The sequence below is a fragment of the Thamnophis elegans genome, chromosome 8 (assembly GCF_009769535.1).
Source record: "Thamnophis elegans isolate rThaEle1 chromosome 8, rThaEle1.pri, whole genome shotgun sequence".
NCBI classification, from domain to species: domain Eukaryota; kingdom Metazoa; phylum Chordata; class Lepidosauria; order Squamata; family Colubridae; genus Thamnophis; species Thamnophis elegans.
The window spans coordinates 25409204-25427984 of NC_045548.1; the positions used below are offsets into that span (position 1 = coordinate 25409204).

The following is an 18781-nucleotide window of genomic DNA, read 5'->3' on the forward strand; positions in this document are numbered from 1 at the left end:
GCTCCAGCTGATTCACCGGCGCCCATGATACTCATAGAAGTGCAGCATCCATTTCATGGCAGCGTCGGCGGCTCTCCAGCTACCCTGCCTGATATAACCCCTACCTTGCAGCAGTGGCGGCAGCTCTCCAGCCACCTGCTGTTCGCTTTAACCCCATCATTGAACAAGCGGCGGCTGGAGAGCCGCCCGCTGCCTGATTTAACCCCATCCTAGCAGCAGCGGCTCGCAGCGGCCAGAGATTTTTAGAGATTTTTTTTAGAGATTTTATTAATATTTGTAGGCCGCCCTTTTCCCTGAGGGGACTCAGGGCGGCTCACATAAAATCGGGGAAGGGGAGATACAGACATTAAGATAAGACATATAATAAAATAATAAACAACATACATTCATCATTCGGGAGGGGAACTATCCTTGTCCCCAGGCCTGACGGGCGAGCCAGTTCTTCAAGGCTGTGCGGAAGGCCTGGACGGTGGCGAGGGTGCGAATCTCTACGGGGAGCTCGTTCCAAAGGGTCGGGGCTACTACTGAGAAGGCCCTCCTCCTTGTAGTTGCCAGCCGACACTGGCTGGCCGATGGTATACGGAGGAGGCCTAATCTATGTGATCTTATTGGTCGCAGGGATGTAATTGGCAGAAGGCGGTCTCTCAAGTATCCAGATCCACTGCCATGTAGGGCTTTATGGGTGACTAATAGCACCTTGAAGCGCATCCGGAGATCGACAGGTAGCCAGCGCAGCTCGCGGAGGATAGGTGTTATGCGGGTGAACCGAGGTGCACCCACAATCACTCGCGCGGCCGCATTCTGTACTAGCTGAAGTCGCCGGATGCTCTTCAAGGGCAGCCCCATGTAGAGCACGTTGCAGTATTCCAGCCTAGAGGTCACAAGGGCCCGGGTGACTGTTGTGAGAGCCTCCCGATTCAGGTAGGGTCGCAACTGGCGCACCAGGCGAACCTGGGCGAATGCCCCCCTGGTCACAGCCATTAAATGGTGGTCAAACGATAGCTGTGAGAGAGAGAGCCGTCCGCTGCCTGTATTTTTTCTCCATCATTGCGGGTGCTTACCTTCCCGCCCGCCTGCTCTCTGGTCCCAAGTGTACGCGCCGGCATTCTCCCAATCAGCTGTGAGTCCGCAGCCGCCCGCGCTGCTGTTACTTCTGCCGTACTTCTGACGAGTGACGTCCCTGACGTTACGCTGAGGACGTTACTCGTCAGCGCAATTAAAGGGGGAAATGAACCGCATGTCTGACGGTAACTTTTATTGTTTAAACAGCCATAGGTAAAATACTGTATATCCCTGATGGAATCAAGACAGAAGCGTTCAGCATATACAGCTGCTTTCAAGTTAAAAGTTGTAGAATATGCCAAGCAACATGGGAATAGGGCTGCAGCAAGGCATTTTGGAGAGCCACCAACAGAATGCACAATACGAGAGTGGCGAAAAAATGTCGAAAAAATCAAGATGTTACCAAAATCAAAATGTGCTTTGCGCAGTGGCATAACGAAATGGCCACAACTAGAAAGTAAAGTGAAGGAATTCGTCCTGAACCAAAGAAAAGCAGGCATTGCTTTATCAACAAAAATGCTGACTTTTGAAGCTGTGAAAATCAGCAAAGAGCTGCAAATCCAGGATTTTAAAGGGACAACGTCATGGTGCCAAAGATTTATGAAGAGGCATGACCTTCGGATGCGAACAAGAACAAGGATTGCCCAGCGTATGCCAGATGATTATGAGGAAAAGATAATACAGTTTCATAGATTTATTATCAATGCAAGAAAAAGACAAAATTTTGAAATGGGTCAAATCGGCAACATGGACGAAGTTCCCCTCACTTTCGATGTTCCTTCATGTTCCTTCAAATAAAACTGTGGATTCAAAAGGTACTAAAACAGTAACAATTAAAACTTCAGGGCATGAAAAAAATCGTTACACTCTTGTTCTTGCCTGCACTGCAGATGGAAATAAGCTGCCTCCATTGGTAATTTTTAAAAGAAAAACGTTACCAAAGGAGAGAATTCCTAGTGGCGTACAAGTGCATGTTCATCCAAAAGAATGGATAGATGAAGAAGGCATGAAGCTTTGGATTAAAAATGTGTGGGGGAAGCGCCCAGGTGCTTTGTTAAAGAAGCCATGCTTATTGGTATTGGACGCATTTAGATCTCATCTTACAGAAAGAACAAAGGCGGAGTTTCAAAAGTTCAAAACTGATATAGCAGTTATTCCAGGCGGACTGACCTCACAATTACAGCCATTAGATGTTTGCATTAACAAGCCCTTCAAAGCTTTTATGCGTGAAGAGTGGAATAAATACATGTGTGATGAAACTCAACATGAAGTTACAAATTCTGGGCGAATGAAAAGACCTAGCATTTCAAAAGTGTGTCAGTGGGTGAAAACATCATGGGACGCAGTCAAAGAAGATATTGTTATCAACTCTTTTAAGAAATGTGGCATAAGCAATGCTTTGGATGGGGAAGAAGACGAACTGATCTATGAAGACAGTGAAAGCAGTGAAAGCAGTGCTCAGTTTGATTTTGAGGATACAAGTGAAGATGAGGAAGAGGTTTTTGGTTTTCCAAAAAGCAGTGATTCTGATTAAGTTTTTTTGCTCAAAGAGGTGTTTTTTCATTTCATATTTGCCTTTTAAGAGGAGTTAATGTTATAATTCATGTTCTAATGTTATAAATTTTAATCCAACATTAAGTTCCGAGCTTCCAAGTCATTTATTTTTAATGAAAAAAATTTTTACTCAAATTTTTGTGTTAAAATGGGGGGTGCGTGTTATACGCCGGTGCGTGTTATACGCCGATAAATACGGTAGTTAATATAATTAACTCCATTAATGCTCAACTTATGACCATAATTGATCTCATAACTATGGCCATAAGTCATGCCATCATTAAATGGGTCACATGGCACCTGATTTTACAACTTTTTTTGAGGAGACTATTAAGCAAATACGAAGGTTTCAAGTTTATACCTCAATTTTTAAGGAAATCTATTCTCCTCACTGGATGTTTTTTTCCAGAAATTGGAAGAAAATATTAATTTCTGGCAAAAAAAGGAGTCCCGATGGATTTTACTCCACTAATCATTGCCAACTGCAGAAGGCAGTGCTCACCTCTGTCTCAAGGCCATTGAGCCAGTTACTGTTCAAAGACATTTCCACAGTGATGTGGCTAGCATGACATCATGGAGCACTGTTAATTTCTGACAAAATTGATTGTAAACTGTGCTCACAGGACCACAGAAAACTGCAAATGACTGTAAATGCAGGCTGGTCGTTGAGATCCCAAAATGTGATTGCATGACTACAGGGATTGGGTGGCTGGATCTACAAATCCAGATTGTAACTCGCTCTGGGGAGGACCATCGTAACTCAAATAGTTGCTGAGTGACTGGTCATTAAGTCGAGGTCTACTGTATTGTTTTTCTTGTCCATTTTTCACTAGTTCATCCAATTATGCCTTGAAGATAACTTACAAATTAATACTCTACAAGGTTATTTTGAGGCAATCTCCATAGTTCAGAGAAAATAACTTCTAAGTAAGCATGCATAAGATTTCCAGCTTTTTATATTTGCAATTCACCCAATTTAATTCTTGTAAAATTAAAATTAATATTATTCTAGAGTTGCTTTGCCTGTATGTCAGAAAGTGTTTAGGATGGGTAAAACTAAGATCGACAAACTCCCCTGCAGGATGGTGAATGATTTCTCTGCATGGTGACTTATGGAAACCTAATTCAATGTAATATGATATTGAGTATAAACTGAGCAGGCAATGAAAAAATATGTCATTTGAATATCAAGTTAAATATAATAAAATCAAATTAGATGTATTTCTTATCTCTGTCAGTTGGCATTTATCCAGCAAAAGGCAATAACTCCTAAAATACTTCAGGATATGCTGATAACTAATATTCCTACTAATGAGTTTAGTTTAAGAATAGGAACAGACCCTTTCCAGATAAGGAAAGGTCAGGAGATGGCTCACTGATGCTCCAAAAATCTACTCCTCAGACCCACTAGTCTGAGAAGCATGAAGAACTTTCAGTCTTGTGGGTCTGAGAAATAGACTTTTGGAGTAGCATTGTCTGTGGAGGTAGCATAGTCTGTAAAAAGATATTAGATTTGCAAAAGTTCCCATTTGGAAGACAATTACTTCAAAGTTAAAGAGAGATCTTTGATGCAGCAGAGCTATCTAGCCATCAAGCAAATGATCCTTTATCCTCAAATTAAAGAAAAGAGCAAAGGAATAATTTAAAGGATTTAAAAATAATAAAAGGTAAAAAATTAGCCAAGAATTAAAATAAGAAAGTTTAAAATGGACTACTTAAATTTTAAATACATGAGGGAGGGAGTCACTTTCTTAAATATCTTTTTCCTTTTTCTATTTTCTGTACTTTTTATTTTTTCATTATATTTATACCTTTTGTTTTTGTTTTTATTTTTCATCTTAATCTTATTTTGTATTGCATTTTGCTATTGTTAGTCTTTAGTAAACATTATTTTAAATAGTTACGAACATTCAAATAAGCATGCTTACACTAGTAAGGACATCTGTTAGAATGATTGAAAGGAAAGAATCCTGCTAACTTCTTTTCCTTCTCCTTAAAGAAAATTGACCTCCATTCAAAGAAAAAGAAAGAGATTTTCCAGGACATAGAATATCCCAAGAATCCTATTGCTTAATGTCAAAGGCTCCTAGAGTAGTCACCTTGCACAATGTAGCACCTCCTCCATGGGGCCTAGAAGCAGACCATCATTCCCCTTTATGAAGCTTTATGGAAGGAGCACATGGCTATAGACTAAATTAAAATGATCTTTTCAAACTTTGCATAGAGCTCATGTTTTGTTTGTTGACTTCAATCTGTTAGCTTCTGCAGGAAACAAATTGGAAATAATACATATACCTTTATGTTCCTTACTGTCTTCTCTTCATCATTACATCATTCAATCTAAATGACTTGTCAGGGAATTTATCTGCAATTTTTAAAAAAGCTGGAAGAAGAGCAACATAGCACAGTATGTGTTGTATGGAGTTGACTTACCTCATATTCTTCTTTGAATCCATAGCCTTCTGCACATTTCATCTGAGTGATATGTTGCAATAAATCTGCAACACGAATGGCTGGATGAAGCTGGCCTGTCTGATATGGCACATCTACAGGGTCTCGTTTTTTGTAGGTATGTGACTGGACCAGGCTACTTGTGTCACTTCCGACTGTATGAGTTTCATCTAGGGAAAGAAGATGCAATAAAGTATCGGACTACTTTCAGTTGACATATTAAGTTAACGATACATTTTGAACCTGGCTTTTAACACCATCATCATCTTTCATTGTCTAGGTGGGCTAAATTGTAACTACTGTGTAGTTTATTCATGGAGAGATCACAAGGTATTGGGAAGAGACAGAGGTCTATTAGTTTACAATAAAAATGTGTAGACCATATTTTATTATTTTATTTGCTCATTTACACCTATCAGTAAATTGGGAAATTTATTTTTTTAGGATACTGATTTCTAAATAGTTCAGAAATTTCAGACTGAAACTTCATCAAGTCCTAGTCTAATAAGTAATTAAATATTTACTGGAGGAGGATACTATTTATTATTTTTCACAATATTTCTGGACTCATGTTAGTGGAAAGCAAAATGTTTAAAAATGCATAAAATGATATGGGTTGTTAAGTAAGAGAAAAATGGAAATGGAGATTGGATACATTAGGAAAGAAAATATATAGAATAACTATGAGGAACCTTTTGATTGGAGATAATGCTTGACTGAAATTAGCATGCTGCAAATTTAGATAAATATATGACAAGGTCTATCACATCAAGCATGAAATGTTATATGTCATCTTACATGCAGGGCAACATACAACATGACCCCACTGGACTGATCCAAACGGATGTGAAGCAAATCATCTCCCACCCTCCGCAGCATTGATGGGGCAATGGGAAACTTACCATTTATTGGCACTTTAAAGAAGATACATATCAGGAAAAAAAGAGAAGGAGGAGAAGAAAAAAGGAAACAGGCCATAAGCAACAGTACTACAATAATAATTGCAAGGTATTTTTATGGTTGTAAACCTTCAGTTTAGTTTCCTGTCAGACAAACTGAATATTTTATTAACATAAAGGGCTGAACAACCAGAAAAATGTTCTTTTTCTTTTACTGAATCATGTTGGTGCCTTAATTTAATGTGACAAGAAAAGAACACCCTCAAGTGAGAATGAAATGTTTTCGTTTTTCTCTCATTGTAAAAAATTACCTTCACAAAGCTATTTATTAAAAATTAAAATAAACAAGTGTATCGCCTTCTAAAATTATGGGCTACTTGTAAATTCTTAAGTAGGGTCATTTTATTACATGGGACAAAAGCAGATTAAATGACAGCCTATATGTGGTTTGCTGACTGGAACATTAAGGCCGGATAGGTGATGCAGGTTTTTACAGACTTGACCTTCTATATGAAAAAAATACCCACTATTGTTTGTGTTTTAATGATCCCTATAAATTTTAAATTATGTGACAAAACAGAGAGACAGATTATGAAATCTTTTTGCTGTAAGAGTTGTGTCTAATGTAACATTTTCTAGATGTTGAATGGCTCTTCTAAGAACTACAGTTCTAACACTTCTGATGGTGACAGAGTGAGAAGATAATATGAGAACAGAACACCCTCACTTAGCACCTCCTTATGGGTCATCAGTATAAAGCTCCTCTCAATATTCATGAACCAGTATTTGTAGTGATTATTTATTACTAACAACAGATTGATAGCCCTGACCCATATTCAAAGAATCCTTTAACTCACTGGGAAAAACTAGAGAGGTATACAGACCTCTGAATATTCACCAGTGGGATACATTATTTATCTATCTATCTTACATTACTAGACTAAATGGTATATGAAAGGGACAGTTGAAAGACATGATTTTCACTGTTCTTATCTAGTAGATCTTAACCTGTAGCTCCACAGCAATATAATTTTCAGAGATTGGTTTTAATCCTAACTTCTCTTGTTTTGAACTGGACATATTTGATTTTAATAAAATGTGGCTTTCTCTTTTCTCCAAAGTCCATCTTTTAAAAATCAGCTTTTCCTTTGGAATCTGAATTTTGAATGAATTTTAGAAGCTGCATTAAATAAATGGAGGAATTGGTGGAAATTCCCCCTTCATTTGTGAATGAAGAAAGAATTTAAGAATCAAATCATTTCCTTTGTTTCCATGGCAATATAACCTGGGGTCCCAGTCACATTTCAGAAATTATCCAGCCATTCATAAAAACAAAAATATTTTTAGATTCATCTATAAACTCTAATCTCTTAATTAGTACTACACAAATATCTGGAGCCTTTAAATGATGTATAGGAACTGCATCCCCTACACAAGAAAGAGAGACGGAGAGAAAAGAGTGGATGGGGGAGGACCTAAATCAGGATTAAAACTAAGCTTAATGTGAATTGATTTATTACATGTGGACTCAATACTATGATTATTTCCAAAGTATTAAAGTATTTTCCCTTCTATTACATTTGAAATTATTATGAGATAAGAATATTTTAGAGAGGCACTGGGAGCCTTAATTACATTTGGGGTGGGGGAGGCTTGCAAGGTGAATATCCCTGTTCTTAAGAGCAGACAGACGATCTACACTGGATAAAAATCAGAATATAGGCATAGAGTTCTATACATAATAAAGAAAAGAACACCAACATTGCTAAAATTATTTTGGCCTGGTGGATTGCACTGCTCCTGCAAGCAGTTAGTGACTTGTTTAATCCTAACTCTGAATATATAGAATAGCAAATGTATGCCATATACACATGGCAGTTTCTCCCAGATTCCAGGTGGGCCAATCTAATACAAATACTGATATACAGAGTTCCCTTTAGCTCCTCTTCAACAAAACTGGGATGCATGGCATTAGGATGCATGGTATGAAAGGCGATATACAAGTGTTGTTACAATATGTTGTTGCTGAAATGGCACCTGAATATTACAAGGTGGCTGAGACACAAAAAGACAAAATAAATAAGAAAATAAGTAAAGAAAGAAACATAGGGTTGGAAATTGGTTTATGAAATTTCAAAATAAAGTATGTAGAGACTTTATTGTTTTTGTTTTAGGTTATTATATTATAGTTAAGTAGCAGGATCCACTGTAGGGCTGCAAAATGAGTCAATACAACTTTTGTATTTATGTTGCATATCCATACAAAGCCCATTACAATTATTTCTGTTAGACATCCCTCTATATATTAGAAACATACATTTTCATAAAGAAGTACATATGGATTTTTGAAATAAAGATTTGATTATCCCATCTGCATGCAGTTGGATACTACAGTTATCAATTTCCTTTAGAAAGTGCATATTGAAATGAAATTCTAAATTGCATTGCCAATATGTGAAACGTAGTTAATGGCCTTCTGGTTGCTCAGAAAGTTACCAATTCTTAGATCTACTTATTTTTTGCTGTATTTCAGAACAAGATTCCAATATGGTAAGAAACTGACCGAAATATCATTAGCCTAGTTACTGATTTCAGTTCAAGTGAAGAGCATCTTTGATGGGAAGCTAACTCTAATAGTGAGATTTCTATGAAAAACACTATCCAAGAATTGCTACTTCAAAAAGATGTGTAATCATAGTCAAGTTCTTTCACAGGAAAAATTGCATGTTAATAATCATTTTAATGTAACAGAAGCAAAAATTATTAAATACAGGGGAAGTGATTTAAATCTGATTTAAATGTATTTCATTTCCCTCATTATTTTTTTAAATGGGTTATCTACTGACCTATTCAAGAACTGAATGGACTTCTTTGGTTTGAAAAAGCTTGCATTATTATGAGTTAAACAGAAAACATTCCTTTCAGGACCTCTTTTGTGATGTGTAGTCCCCCGGGGTGGAACTGACAATTTTCAACACAAACCAAGACATTCATTTATTTGGTAGTCATCTGAACAAACTGTGATTTGCTGGGAATACATACGAATTATTGAAACTAAACACTTCTCGCAAAAGAAAAAAAGAGAGTATCTCTCTTTCCAAGTCCTGTGCTTAATTATAGTCCTAACAATAAATCCTAGCTTGGTACTAGATGTGTAAAGTAAGCCGCAAAGAATTTAGAGTTTGGAGGTATAATTAATGCATATAAATAAACAGTGATACATTACTTTGATATTATAATTGATTACTATTTTTAGGCATTTAGAAGTGTCAGGATAGAAACTGAAATAATTCTAAAAGGAAAGACCAAAAGTTTCTTTTAAAAAAATTATACAAAATAGTTCTTGGAAAACATTTCATTAACTGGTGCTATAAAAAATACAGTATCTTGACATGCACTTTTGTTAAAGAGTTTGCTTAGTAATTTTCTCCTTTCTATTAAAGAAAAAGTAGTTTCTAACAACTGTAAGGTTCAGCCAAAGATACAAATATATTCAACAATAAAGTATATAGGAAATTCCATTAAAATCTTATTATTTATTCAGAAGAGGGAGCTTCAGACTTTAGATATGTATAGCACCTTTCTGCTTTTAATGTAGCAGCCTATCTTGTTTTAATACTTCTGTGTGAGCCTTGAAAAACTTAATCTGCTTTAAGATTTTTATACTTTTTAAATAGAGGTACCCTTTTTTCAGGCTTATACTGAAAGTTGAAAAGTATGTACTGGTATGTTTTTGAACGACTAGGAGTGAGATTCTGTTTTGTGCTAATTAAGAGTTATATGGTTTAACAGTAACAGGTTTTTTGTTTATTGAAAATGTCATAACATTTACAACTTGCTGGAGAAAATCTGTAAAAATCACTGTAAATTTCATTTGCATACCTATTATTGTATTATTGTGATGACTGCAGGTTCCTCACAGTAAGTTATAAGAAACCATTTATAATTTCTTTGCCAATTATAATTAGATTACAACATTTCTTATATTATTAAGAGGTGGATAGGGGGAAACCACAGATTGAGTAAAGCACAATGAATTATCTTTGCTTTTGTTTATGACAAAAGAAAAGAAAAATCACTTTTGACTTCAGTAGTTTAAAAACAATTTAGGATATGGTTTTATAGATTCTTGTACCAGTGTTTTTAAGGCCAAAATATTTCTGTTAGATGAATGGATTTTAAATCTGCTTTCTCTTTTTTTAAAGCCCATGTATTCAATAGTTTTATAGTAGAGTCAACAAACTGGAATTCATAAGATTAAATTATGCACCAATAAGAACAAGGAAAAAAGCAGCAGCAATTTAAATACTGGAATGAAATTCTTATTACATGCTATTGTATTGTTTTGCTTGGTTTAGATTATGATTAGTATAGTAGTAGTACAAAGCACAGCCCATTTTTGTTATTATTTCATGTGTAGTAGCATTTCATGTTATTTTTGTTATCTTAGCATGGTTAACTCATTTCCCTTCATTCTCTTTTTATTGGACAATTAGTAGTTTTCAATTTCCTAAAAGAAAGGTAAAAATATGCTTCTTGTCTCAGAATTCTACTACAGTATTTCCACCTGGATGGGATGTGGTACATTATATGTTATTATTGTGATAATCCCATTTATTTGTGATACACAAATTAAATAGAAAGTGGAAAATATTTACTATGCTATAGAGTTCATAAATCATATTTAACACTAATTTATTTATAGACTAAATTAAAATTATGCTGAATTTTTGACTACCACACTTGCATTGTTTGATTTACCCATTACTTTATAAATATGACCAATAACTAAAAATATTCAATCTCCCTCGTCTACTAAATCATCTATGATAATAAAAGCCTAGTATGATAACTTTTATCTGAATGTTAAATGCAGAATAGTTTGCACATTTTGAATAGAATATTACACCTGTGTAAGTACAATGTTTTACTACCTAGGTTGAACTTGTATTGTTTCTGCAACAGACATTGATAAAGGGAAATGTTCTCACCTAAAATTGCAGTTGGCACAAATGGATCTGTCATACATCATAAGCAGGTCAATGCAGAAAAGGTAAAAAGAGAAAGAAAAGTAAATAACGAGCCAATGTTCCAAAAAATTTTTTGGTCAGAAAGCCATGAGTTATAAGCAATAGAGATTTTACACTTTGAAAGTAGTTTTGCAGAAGTGCAATTGCAACATCTTTATTTGCTATAGCAGCCCAACTTTTTCAGGGTTCTCCATAAAGAAAAGAAGAAAACAAGTTGGTTACTTTAAGAGTCACCATGGTTTAAAAATTAGATTCTTAAAGGAATGGCATCTTTTTGGAAGTTCATCCACATTGCTTTAATGCTTTAGCTTTTAGTTAAAGTCTTAAAGTCTTCAAGCCAAGTCTGCAGTATTTTTTTAGAGTCACTTTCCAAAGTGTGAAAAACTCTAATAAGAAAGTTGTTATTTCATGCAAATGGTATTTAGCTCTTTTAAAAGGATTTTTATATATGGGCAATCACAAGAATATATTGTGATATTCATATATGTGTTTAAACTTTGGTCATGTTCAATATTTCATCTGTACTTAAAACACTGATAGTGGAGATATGATGGCTATATGTGTGCATAAGAGATACACTTAAGCTTCTTATTCTCTGTGGTAGCCATTACCCGCTATACTTCAAGGAAGTGAGTACTCTTCTGATTCTCTCTCTATAGCTGGCTGGGGGATTCTGGGCATTGAAGTCCACACATCTTAAAGTGACCAAGTTGAGAAACAGTGCTCTATAGAACATTGCCTAAATTAGGGAAACAGCTCACAGTTTCTAAGAGATTGTTATAAAAGTAAACTATTTACAGTATTTAGAAACCAATGAAATAGTTGGTTACCTGGATAATATGAATTGGGAACAGTTGTACTCAGGGTGTTTGTTTTCATTGTAAACGAAGAGGGCGATGATACAGCTGGAAAGAGAACTCTATGCAGTTAATCTAAACAAAATATTAGCAAACAATAGCTTATTTATATCACACCCCTAGATCATGAATCTTGTTAAATCTTATATGGAAAATGATATTGTGGAAAAAAATGTTACATAAAAAATTAGCAAGAGCGTTTTTATAACTTGGCATTATTTTAATATTTTGTGTTTTCTTAGATGTTTCTTTCATTTTCTTGCATGCTTTGAAAGGTGCTTTCTGAAAGTAAGAATTCTATGACCTAGTTTTATATATATCTATATCTTGCCACACTATCATCTATCATAAAATGGAGATGTAATATGGATTTCTCTCCAACGATATTGGAAGGGACAGTGTAGGAAAGAACCACAAGCTGCTAAAGGCAACTTTGGGAAAGAACTTAGTCCAAAAATGCTTTAAATTGGGCTAGAATCTTATGCCCATTAGCTTAATTGAACTGAACTAAAGGACTTTTAATATGTATCCTTTTTCGGAATGGTGTGGCTGTTAGGAAAAGGTTTCTGCTGCAGCCATATGATCCAAGAAAAAGAGGGGATTCCTTTAATTAGTTGCAAGCAAGTGCTGTATTCATGCATCTGCGTATTCCAAGGCATCCTTTTCACAATACAATAAAGTATTTCACAGTCCTAACAGACACTTTTGAATTCCCTTCCGTGGAACTATTGCCCTATAGCAGTGATGGCTAATTTTTTTGCTTTTGCATGCCGAAAGCGCGCCTGCACCCATAATGCAATGTATGTGTGCTCTTGCTCCTTTGACCCCACGCACTCCCCTGCCCCACGTATAAATGCACATCCCCTGCATGCGCCCCGCCCCTTGCGCATGCGTGGCAGAAGCCCGAAGACCAGCTAGCTGGCAGGAAGTGCCCACACATGTGCAGTGGAGCTGGGCTGGGGCGACGGCTGGCGTGCCTGCAGTGCGTGCCACTTACGTTCGCCATCACGGCCCTATAGTTTATATGCATTTTATATTTTCACTCATGGAAGAATTTTTCCTTTAAAAAATAGTAATAAAAATACTTTTGTATAGCTTATGTCATGTTCTAAAAGTAGCATAGCAACTAAAGAGTTCGCAAGAGGACTCTAATTCATTTCCTGGGATCTTCAGTTGAATAGATTTCAAATAGCAAAGCTGAGATCTGTTTAAAGATTATTGTCTGAGACCTGAGAAATCTGCTGTCAGACAGAATAGATCAGCTTTACCTTAACACATACTCTTGATGAGTTGGGGAGGCATTACTCAGAATCCTATGGAAGTTGCAGTCTCTACATCTTGGATTGTACTATTTGGGAAGTTTGAAATAGTCCATATTGACAAGATGGACAAATTGTCTGATCCTAGATAGGGCAGCTTGCTATATTCATAGCTTTAATTTTTCTGAGACAAAATATCACAGCAGCATGGAATCTCAATTAAATACCATTATAGTCTTAGGAACCTGGATCAATCTGACTCCAAATCAATTTACTGAATTCTCTTAAGGTAGGATCTCTGAAATTTGTCAGCTGTAGCTAAAGAGCCACCATTTGTACATATTATGATATTTCTTGAAAATGGTCACCAATATATGGACAATATCAGAAGCATTATATAATAAATGAGGCAATTGAATGTAACACGTGCTGCACTGATATCTGTGGTTTTTTGTTTGGAAGCAAGGGAAAGGCAAAAATATAAAATTTTCTTCCTCAAAGATTCAATTTCATCTTCTTGCTATATGATGTGAAATGTTCCACGGTGAGAACTTGGAGCCCATGGATTGAGTAACAAGCATTTAAGAGCCTTTCACTTCCCTTTGCTATTTGCTCTGCAGAAATTAAAATGACTTTCACTTACATCTCCCATTTAGATTGTGTGTATCCATGAAAGAGAAAGCTTCATCACAGTTGGTACCTTGTTCAGCATAGCTTTTATCCATTGAGTTCACCATCACTGTCATTTCTTGTCGTGTGTTACTCAATGTCTCCTTTCGCTTTTTGGCCAGTTTTCTTAAGAAGGAAACATTAAGAAAAGGAGACGATGCTTCAATAAACAAGAATTCATCATTTTATAATTTATAAATTCACTTCTGCTAAAAAGCCCCCCCCCCGATACACATACACACACACACACACACACACACACACACAGACACACACAAACATTTCCACTGTGAATTAATGAAAAAAGGCAATACATACAATTAGAATCATAAAATACACAATTAAAGAGTTATATGTAGTATATAGAGATGAAGGAAAAATAATGGATGCCTGAAAAAGGTTTATGGATGCCTGAGCACAAGGGTATATCCTTAGGACACTAGGCTTCCTTTGTGTTATTAACTCCTTGGATTCTAAAACTGGACTGGAAAACCTGTTTGGTTTGCCAGCCTGCCTTTGAAGGGCTAGCAAACTGTAAGTCAGCCACTCTAGGAAATCCCTGATATCAGGGTGACTGTAACAGTGGGCAATTGAATCCAGACTTTGGATGTAAGGTCTAAGACAACACGTTCCGACAGTCTTCAACTTATGACCAAAATTGAGACCAAAATTGCTGAGAAATTTGCTAAGTGAGTTTTGTCTCATTCTACGACTTTTCTTGACACATTTGTTAAGTGAATCACTGCATTTGTTAAATTAGTAACACCATTGTTAAGCGAATCTGGCTTTTCCATTGACTTTGCTTGTCAGAATGTCACAAAAAGTCATCACCTGGCCCCGGGACACTGCAACTTTCATAAATATGAACCAGTTGTCAAGGATCCAAACATGACCATGAGGATGCTGCAACAGTCATAAGTGTGAAAAATGGTCATAAGTCACTTCTTTTCAATGCTGTTGTAACTTTGAACAGCCACTAAATGAACTGTTGTTAAGTTGAAGACTAACTGTATTTCAAAAACCTGAGCGTCTGATTTTGGTGTGATTCCTTGAGAGGCACTGCAATCAGTGTAATCTGTTTTCTGATTGGATGATGCAAAAGTGTGTAAACTGATTATCAGATTCCCTAGGCCTACAAAGATCAGGTGTATTAAACATTACACTCACAACATATGCAGGTGTGAAACATAAGGCTAAAGCCATCACAGCCTAGGATACAGATCAGTGGTGGGTTTCAAAAATTTTTGGAACCTACTCTGTGGGTATGGCCTCCTTTGTGGGAGTGGCTTGCCAGCCATGTGAAGGTAAGTAGCTTACTACTTACTACTTGTATTTCAAAGGGAATAAATACATATTTAATTTTACACATGTTAACAGCTGTTGGAATTGTGTTTGCACAACAGTGGAAAAAACAAAGATATGAAAATGAATAAATATTAGAATGTGCAGGAATGAATAAATTGACAATTAAAATCAAGAAGGCTTCGAATACTTTTTCACGTGGGATTTGTTTTATCAATTGCTAACTAACAGAAACAGCAATTAGAAATCTAAAAGTATGAAAGAAAACACCAATTATGTAAGGAAAGGTCACTAAAATGTATAAGGAAATATTATTAGTACTTGATCATTATTAATGTGTAGATAACTGCAGGACATTACACACCCACACACATAAACTATGACAGTGCCAGGAAAGCGCCAAAAAATAACAATTTCCCCCCAAAAGACTGCAGATGAAACCAGTTTTTTCCCTAACCCTAAGAACAGGAAAGACAAAGCCACTGGAATAAAAACCATCAAGGCATTGTGGGAAATTATAAAGGACAGTGCCAGGAAGCTCACAGAACCAGCAACCACCTCACAATTACCTAAACAACCAGGTATCACACAGAAACACACAAAATATGGCAAAGCTGCCTTGCACCAACTTGGCCTGCCCATAGAAAAGCAGCCACCTTGAGACACATAAATCATGCACCAACCAGTACACTTAAAAGCAACATATTGCATCACAAATAAAACATTTGTAAAAAGGAATAACATTTCTTGTAACAAACATTATATAAACAATAAATAAATAAAAATTCCCTAAAAATAATTAATAGCCACCAAGTTCAGAGAACACCAAAGGATCCCACAGTCCCTTCTTATCTTTTTCCTTTTTGTCCTATCTTTCTCCTCCTTCCCCCTCAACCCCACTCCCTTCTAGCACTGATGATGTTACCTAGTTTGGTAATGAAATGTCTGTAAGAAAACCACCAAGCACAGAGAGCACCCACGACCCCTCACTACAACCTGGAGCTATCAAGAGTCTCTTCTGTTGGAGAGCCTTGATGCAAGGGAAAATTGAAAGCTTTAATTTTAATTCAGTTTTAGCATTTTAATCATCTTTGCCTCTTTCAAATTTTATATGCTTTTTTTTTAGGTTTTAATATTTTATTTGTACACTGTCCGGAATTCCTTTGTGAGGGAGATGGTTGGTTTCAAAATTTGATCAAATAAATAAACCAAAACAGGGGCTGAGAGAAAATATGGAGGTGTGGTGCTGTCCCTAAAAAACCATCCCTGCAGTGTTTCATCCTCATGGATTTTTAGCCTTCAATTGTTAATTTTAATGCTTGTCTATTAGCTTTTATTGCATTGTAAACTGTCCCAAATCAGTTAAGCTAGTGAGATGGGAGGTATATAAATTTAATAAATAGACTAACTCAGTTATGGACAGGCAGAACAAATTGGAAGTCTCTAAATGATGGATTACAATTGGTGCTTCTCACACAAGTCATTCCTCTTTACCCTTTCAAGAATATTTATTTTTTTTAAAAAAAACTTTGGTGGGGATGTTGTCTTTGCATATAATCTGGCTTTTATTTTACTTGCAAGTACATATAGGTTCCTTCTGATAAAGACATGTCAGCTTCTGCTTTGCTACTGCTTCGGCTGCCATTGAAACGGGGGAGGGGGGCATGGTATTTGGGAGGGGAGTCATTGTTATGCTGGAGGAAGTTTCTAGACACTGAACTGACCACCTTACTGCGCATGTGGAGGAGGAGTGTTTCCCGCCAAGGCCAACGGTCCAGCATTCCATCCTGATGATGCCTTTCGAAGTTATCTCACACCTGACATTTGGGAGAATTATGATTGGACTATGCACGGGTATGCCAAGGGGAGGGGAATGAATTATACAATATATTATTCGCTTTCGCGCCTAATTAACCAGGCTTAGCTTTGCAACTGTTCATTTATGATTAGTAAAAGTACACTTGATTTCAATACAAATGGAGTCCAGTGGTTTCCTTTCCTGATTACTGAATGAAGTGCTGCTGACAATAAGCTAAGTCTCATCTTTCACCCATCCCAGAGCTAAAACCTACCGAGGGGGGTGCCCTCACAAGAAGAAAAGAAATGTCTTTGCATGTGAGTGACCAAAAGGAAGAAGAGGGGGCAATGGCAGGACCATCTTTAACCAAAAGGCTGGCCGGACTAAGAGCGGAAGAGCCTGCTGTTTGTCCCAGATGAACTTTGAGTGTGGGACAAAAAGAGGAGTCTGAGGAATTGGATGCTGGAGTCACGAGAAGGAGACCAAAGAAAAAATCAGCGGATTGGGGTGACTCTGGGGAAGAGGATTACAAGCTTTCCCACGCCATGAGACTCCTCGAAGAAGCTTGGACTGAACGCAGAAGCCGTGAGAGAGCAGTGGAAAGGGAGCCAGCTGAAGATCTTGAGCAACGGTACTCGATGCATAGTTTAAGGGAGGGTGAAGAAGCCGAGGGGGGTTGGGTGCAAGAAAACCCAGAACCAGCCTCTCCCCCTCCAGCTAGGGCCGCTCAAAGAGCAGGGGGGCCCCCCAGGCGACACCAAATGGCAAAAGTCCCTCCCTTAACCGTAAAATACGATGGAGACCCTAAAACTCTAGGGCTTTTTATAATTCAGGTCTGGAATTATATGGAAATCTATGGACCTGATTTAGAGACAGATGAAATGAAAGTGAGAATGGTGTTGATGTCCTTAGAGAAGAAGGCAGCCGAATGGATGGTTGGCCTACACAAATGCAATTCCCCTCTCCTGAGGAATTTTATTGACTTTATGGCAGCCATGAAGAGGAGGTTTGATGACCCATTGACCGAAAGATGCGGGCGCCTGAAATTTATGCCTCTGAAGCAGGGAAATAAATCGGCGCCAGATTATGTCCAGGAATTTCAACAGTTGTCAGCCTATATGAGGGGGTGGTCGGAAGGCGCTTTGCTGGATCAGTTCGCTGAGGGATTGAATGAAAAAATATACCAACAGTGCATAAACAGATGCATTCCCCGCCGTGTAACTGCTTGGTATGAACACGCGGCAGACGTTGAGTTGGATTTAGCCAGGCTGCAATGCATGAAGGAGGGAGAGGCGGAGAAATCCCCCCCCAGCATCTCCAAAAGCTCCCCTCCGCCCCAGGAGTGAGGGAAAAGGGGGTTTCACAGGCAAAACCAAGCCTTTCACGTGCTTCCGCTGTGGAAAGGAAGGCCATCGTGCCGTGAATTGCTGCGTAAAATTGGCTCAGACCGCTCCACCCCTCCCCACAAAGAGGGAAGAGCAATAAAGGCCCCGAGCAAGAAGAGAGAAGCTTCATTTGCCACTGAAAATGTTCCCCAGCATTTCCGACCGGAGGAGGAGGGAGGCGTTAGCTCCAGCTTGTCTGACGAATCGGATGAGGAGCAGTCTCATTGTTGGGTAAGTACCAGAAGGGCCCCATGCTTATCCCAATTGAACTAAGAGTGCCATCTTTTAACATTCTGAATTTGCAAAACATGCCAATCTCTTGCAGGAGCACGAGTCACGCAAGAGCTAAACAATCTTATCATTAGTCCTGGTTTTCATGTGTCCCACTAAACCACAATAGGGTTGATTGGATTCTGGTTGAGTAATATAAACTCCAATTTGGGATACCTGAAACACGATTTGCAATCTGTGGATTGACCCCAGGATCCCAAGTTCTGTAGCCCCCAAAGTTTCTT

General features: G+C 37.5%; 1 protein-coding gene across 1 annotated transcript in view; it reads right to left on the reverse strand.

The window, feature by feature from the left end:
• The window catches only part of PTPRM (protein tyrosine phosphatase receptor type M), a 495619-nt gene that overhangs the window by 86585 nt on the left and 390253 nt on the right, over nucleotides 1–18781 (reverse strand). Inside the window, 4 exon segments of the mRNA XM_032222734.1 lie at nucleotides 5050–5237; nucleotides 10958–10984; nucleotides 11827–11901; nucleotides 13756–13907. Coding sequence (XP_032078625.1) covers nucleotides 5050–5237; nucleotides 10958–10984; nucleotides 11827–11901; nucleotides 13756–13907 — 442 coding nt within the window.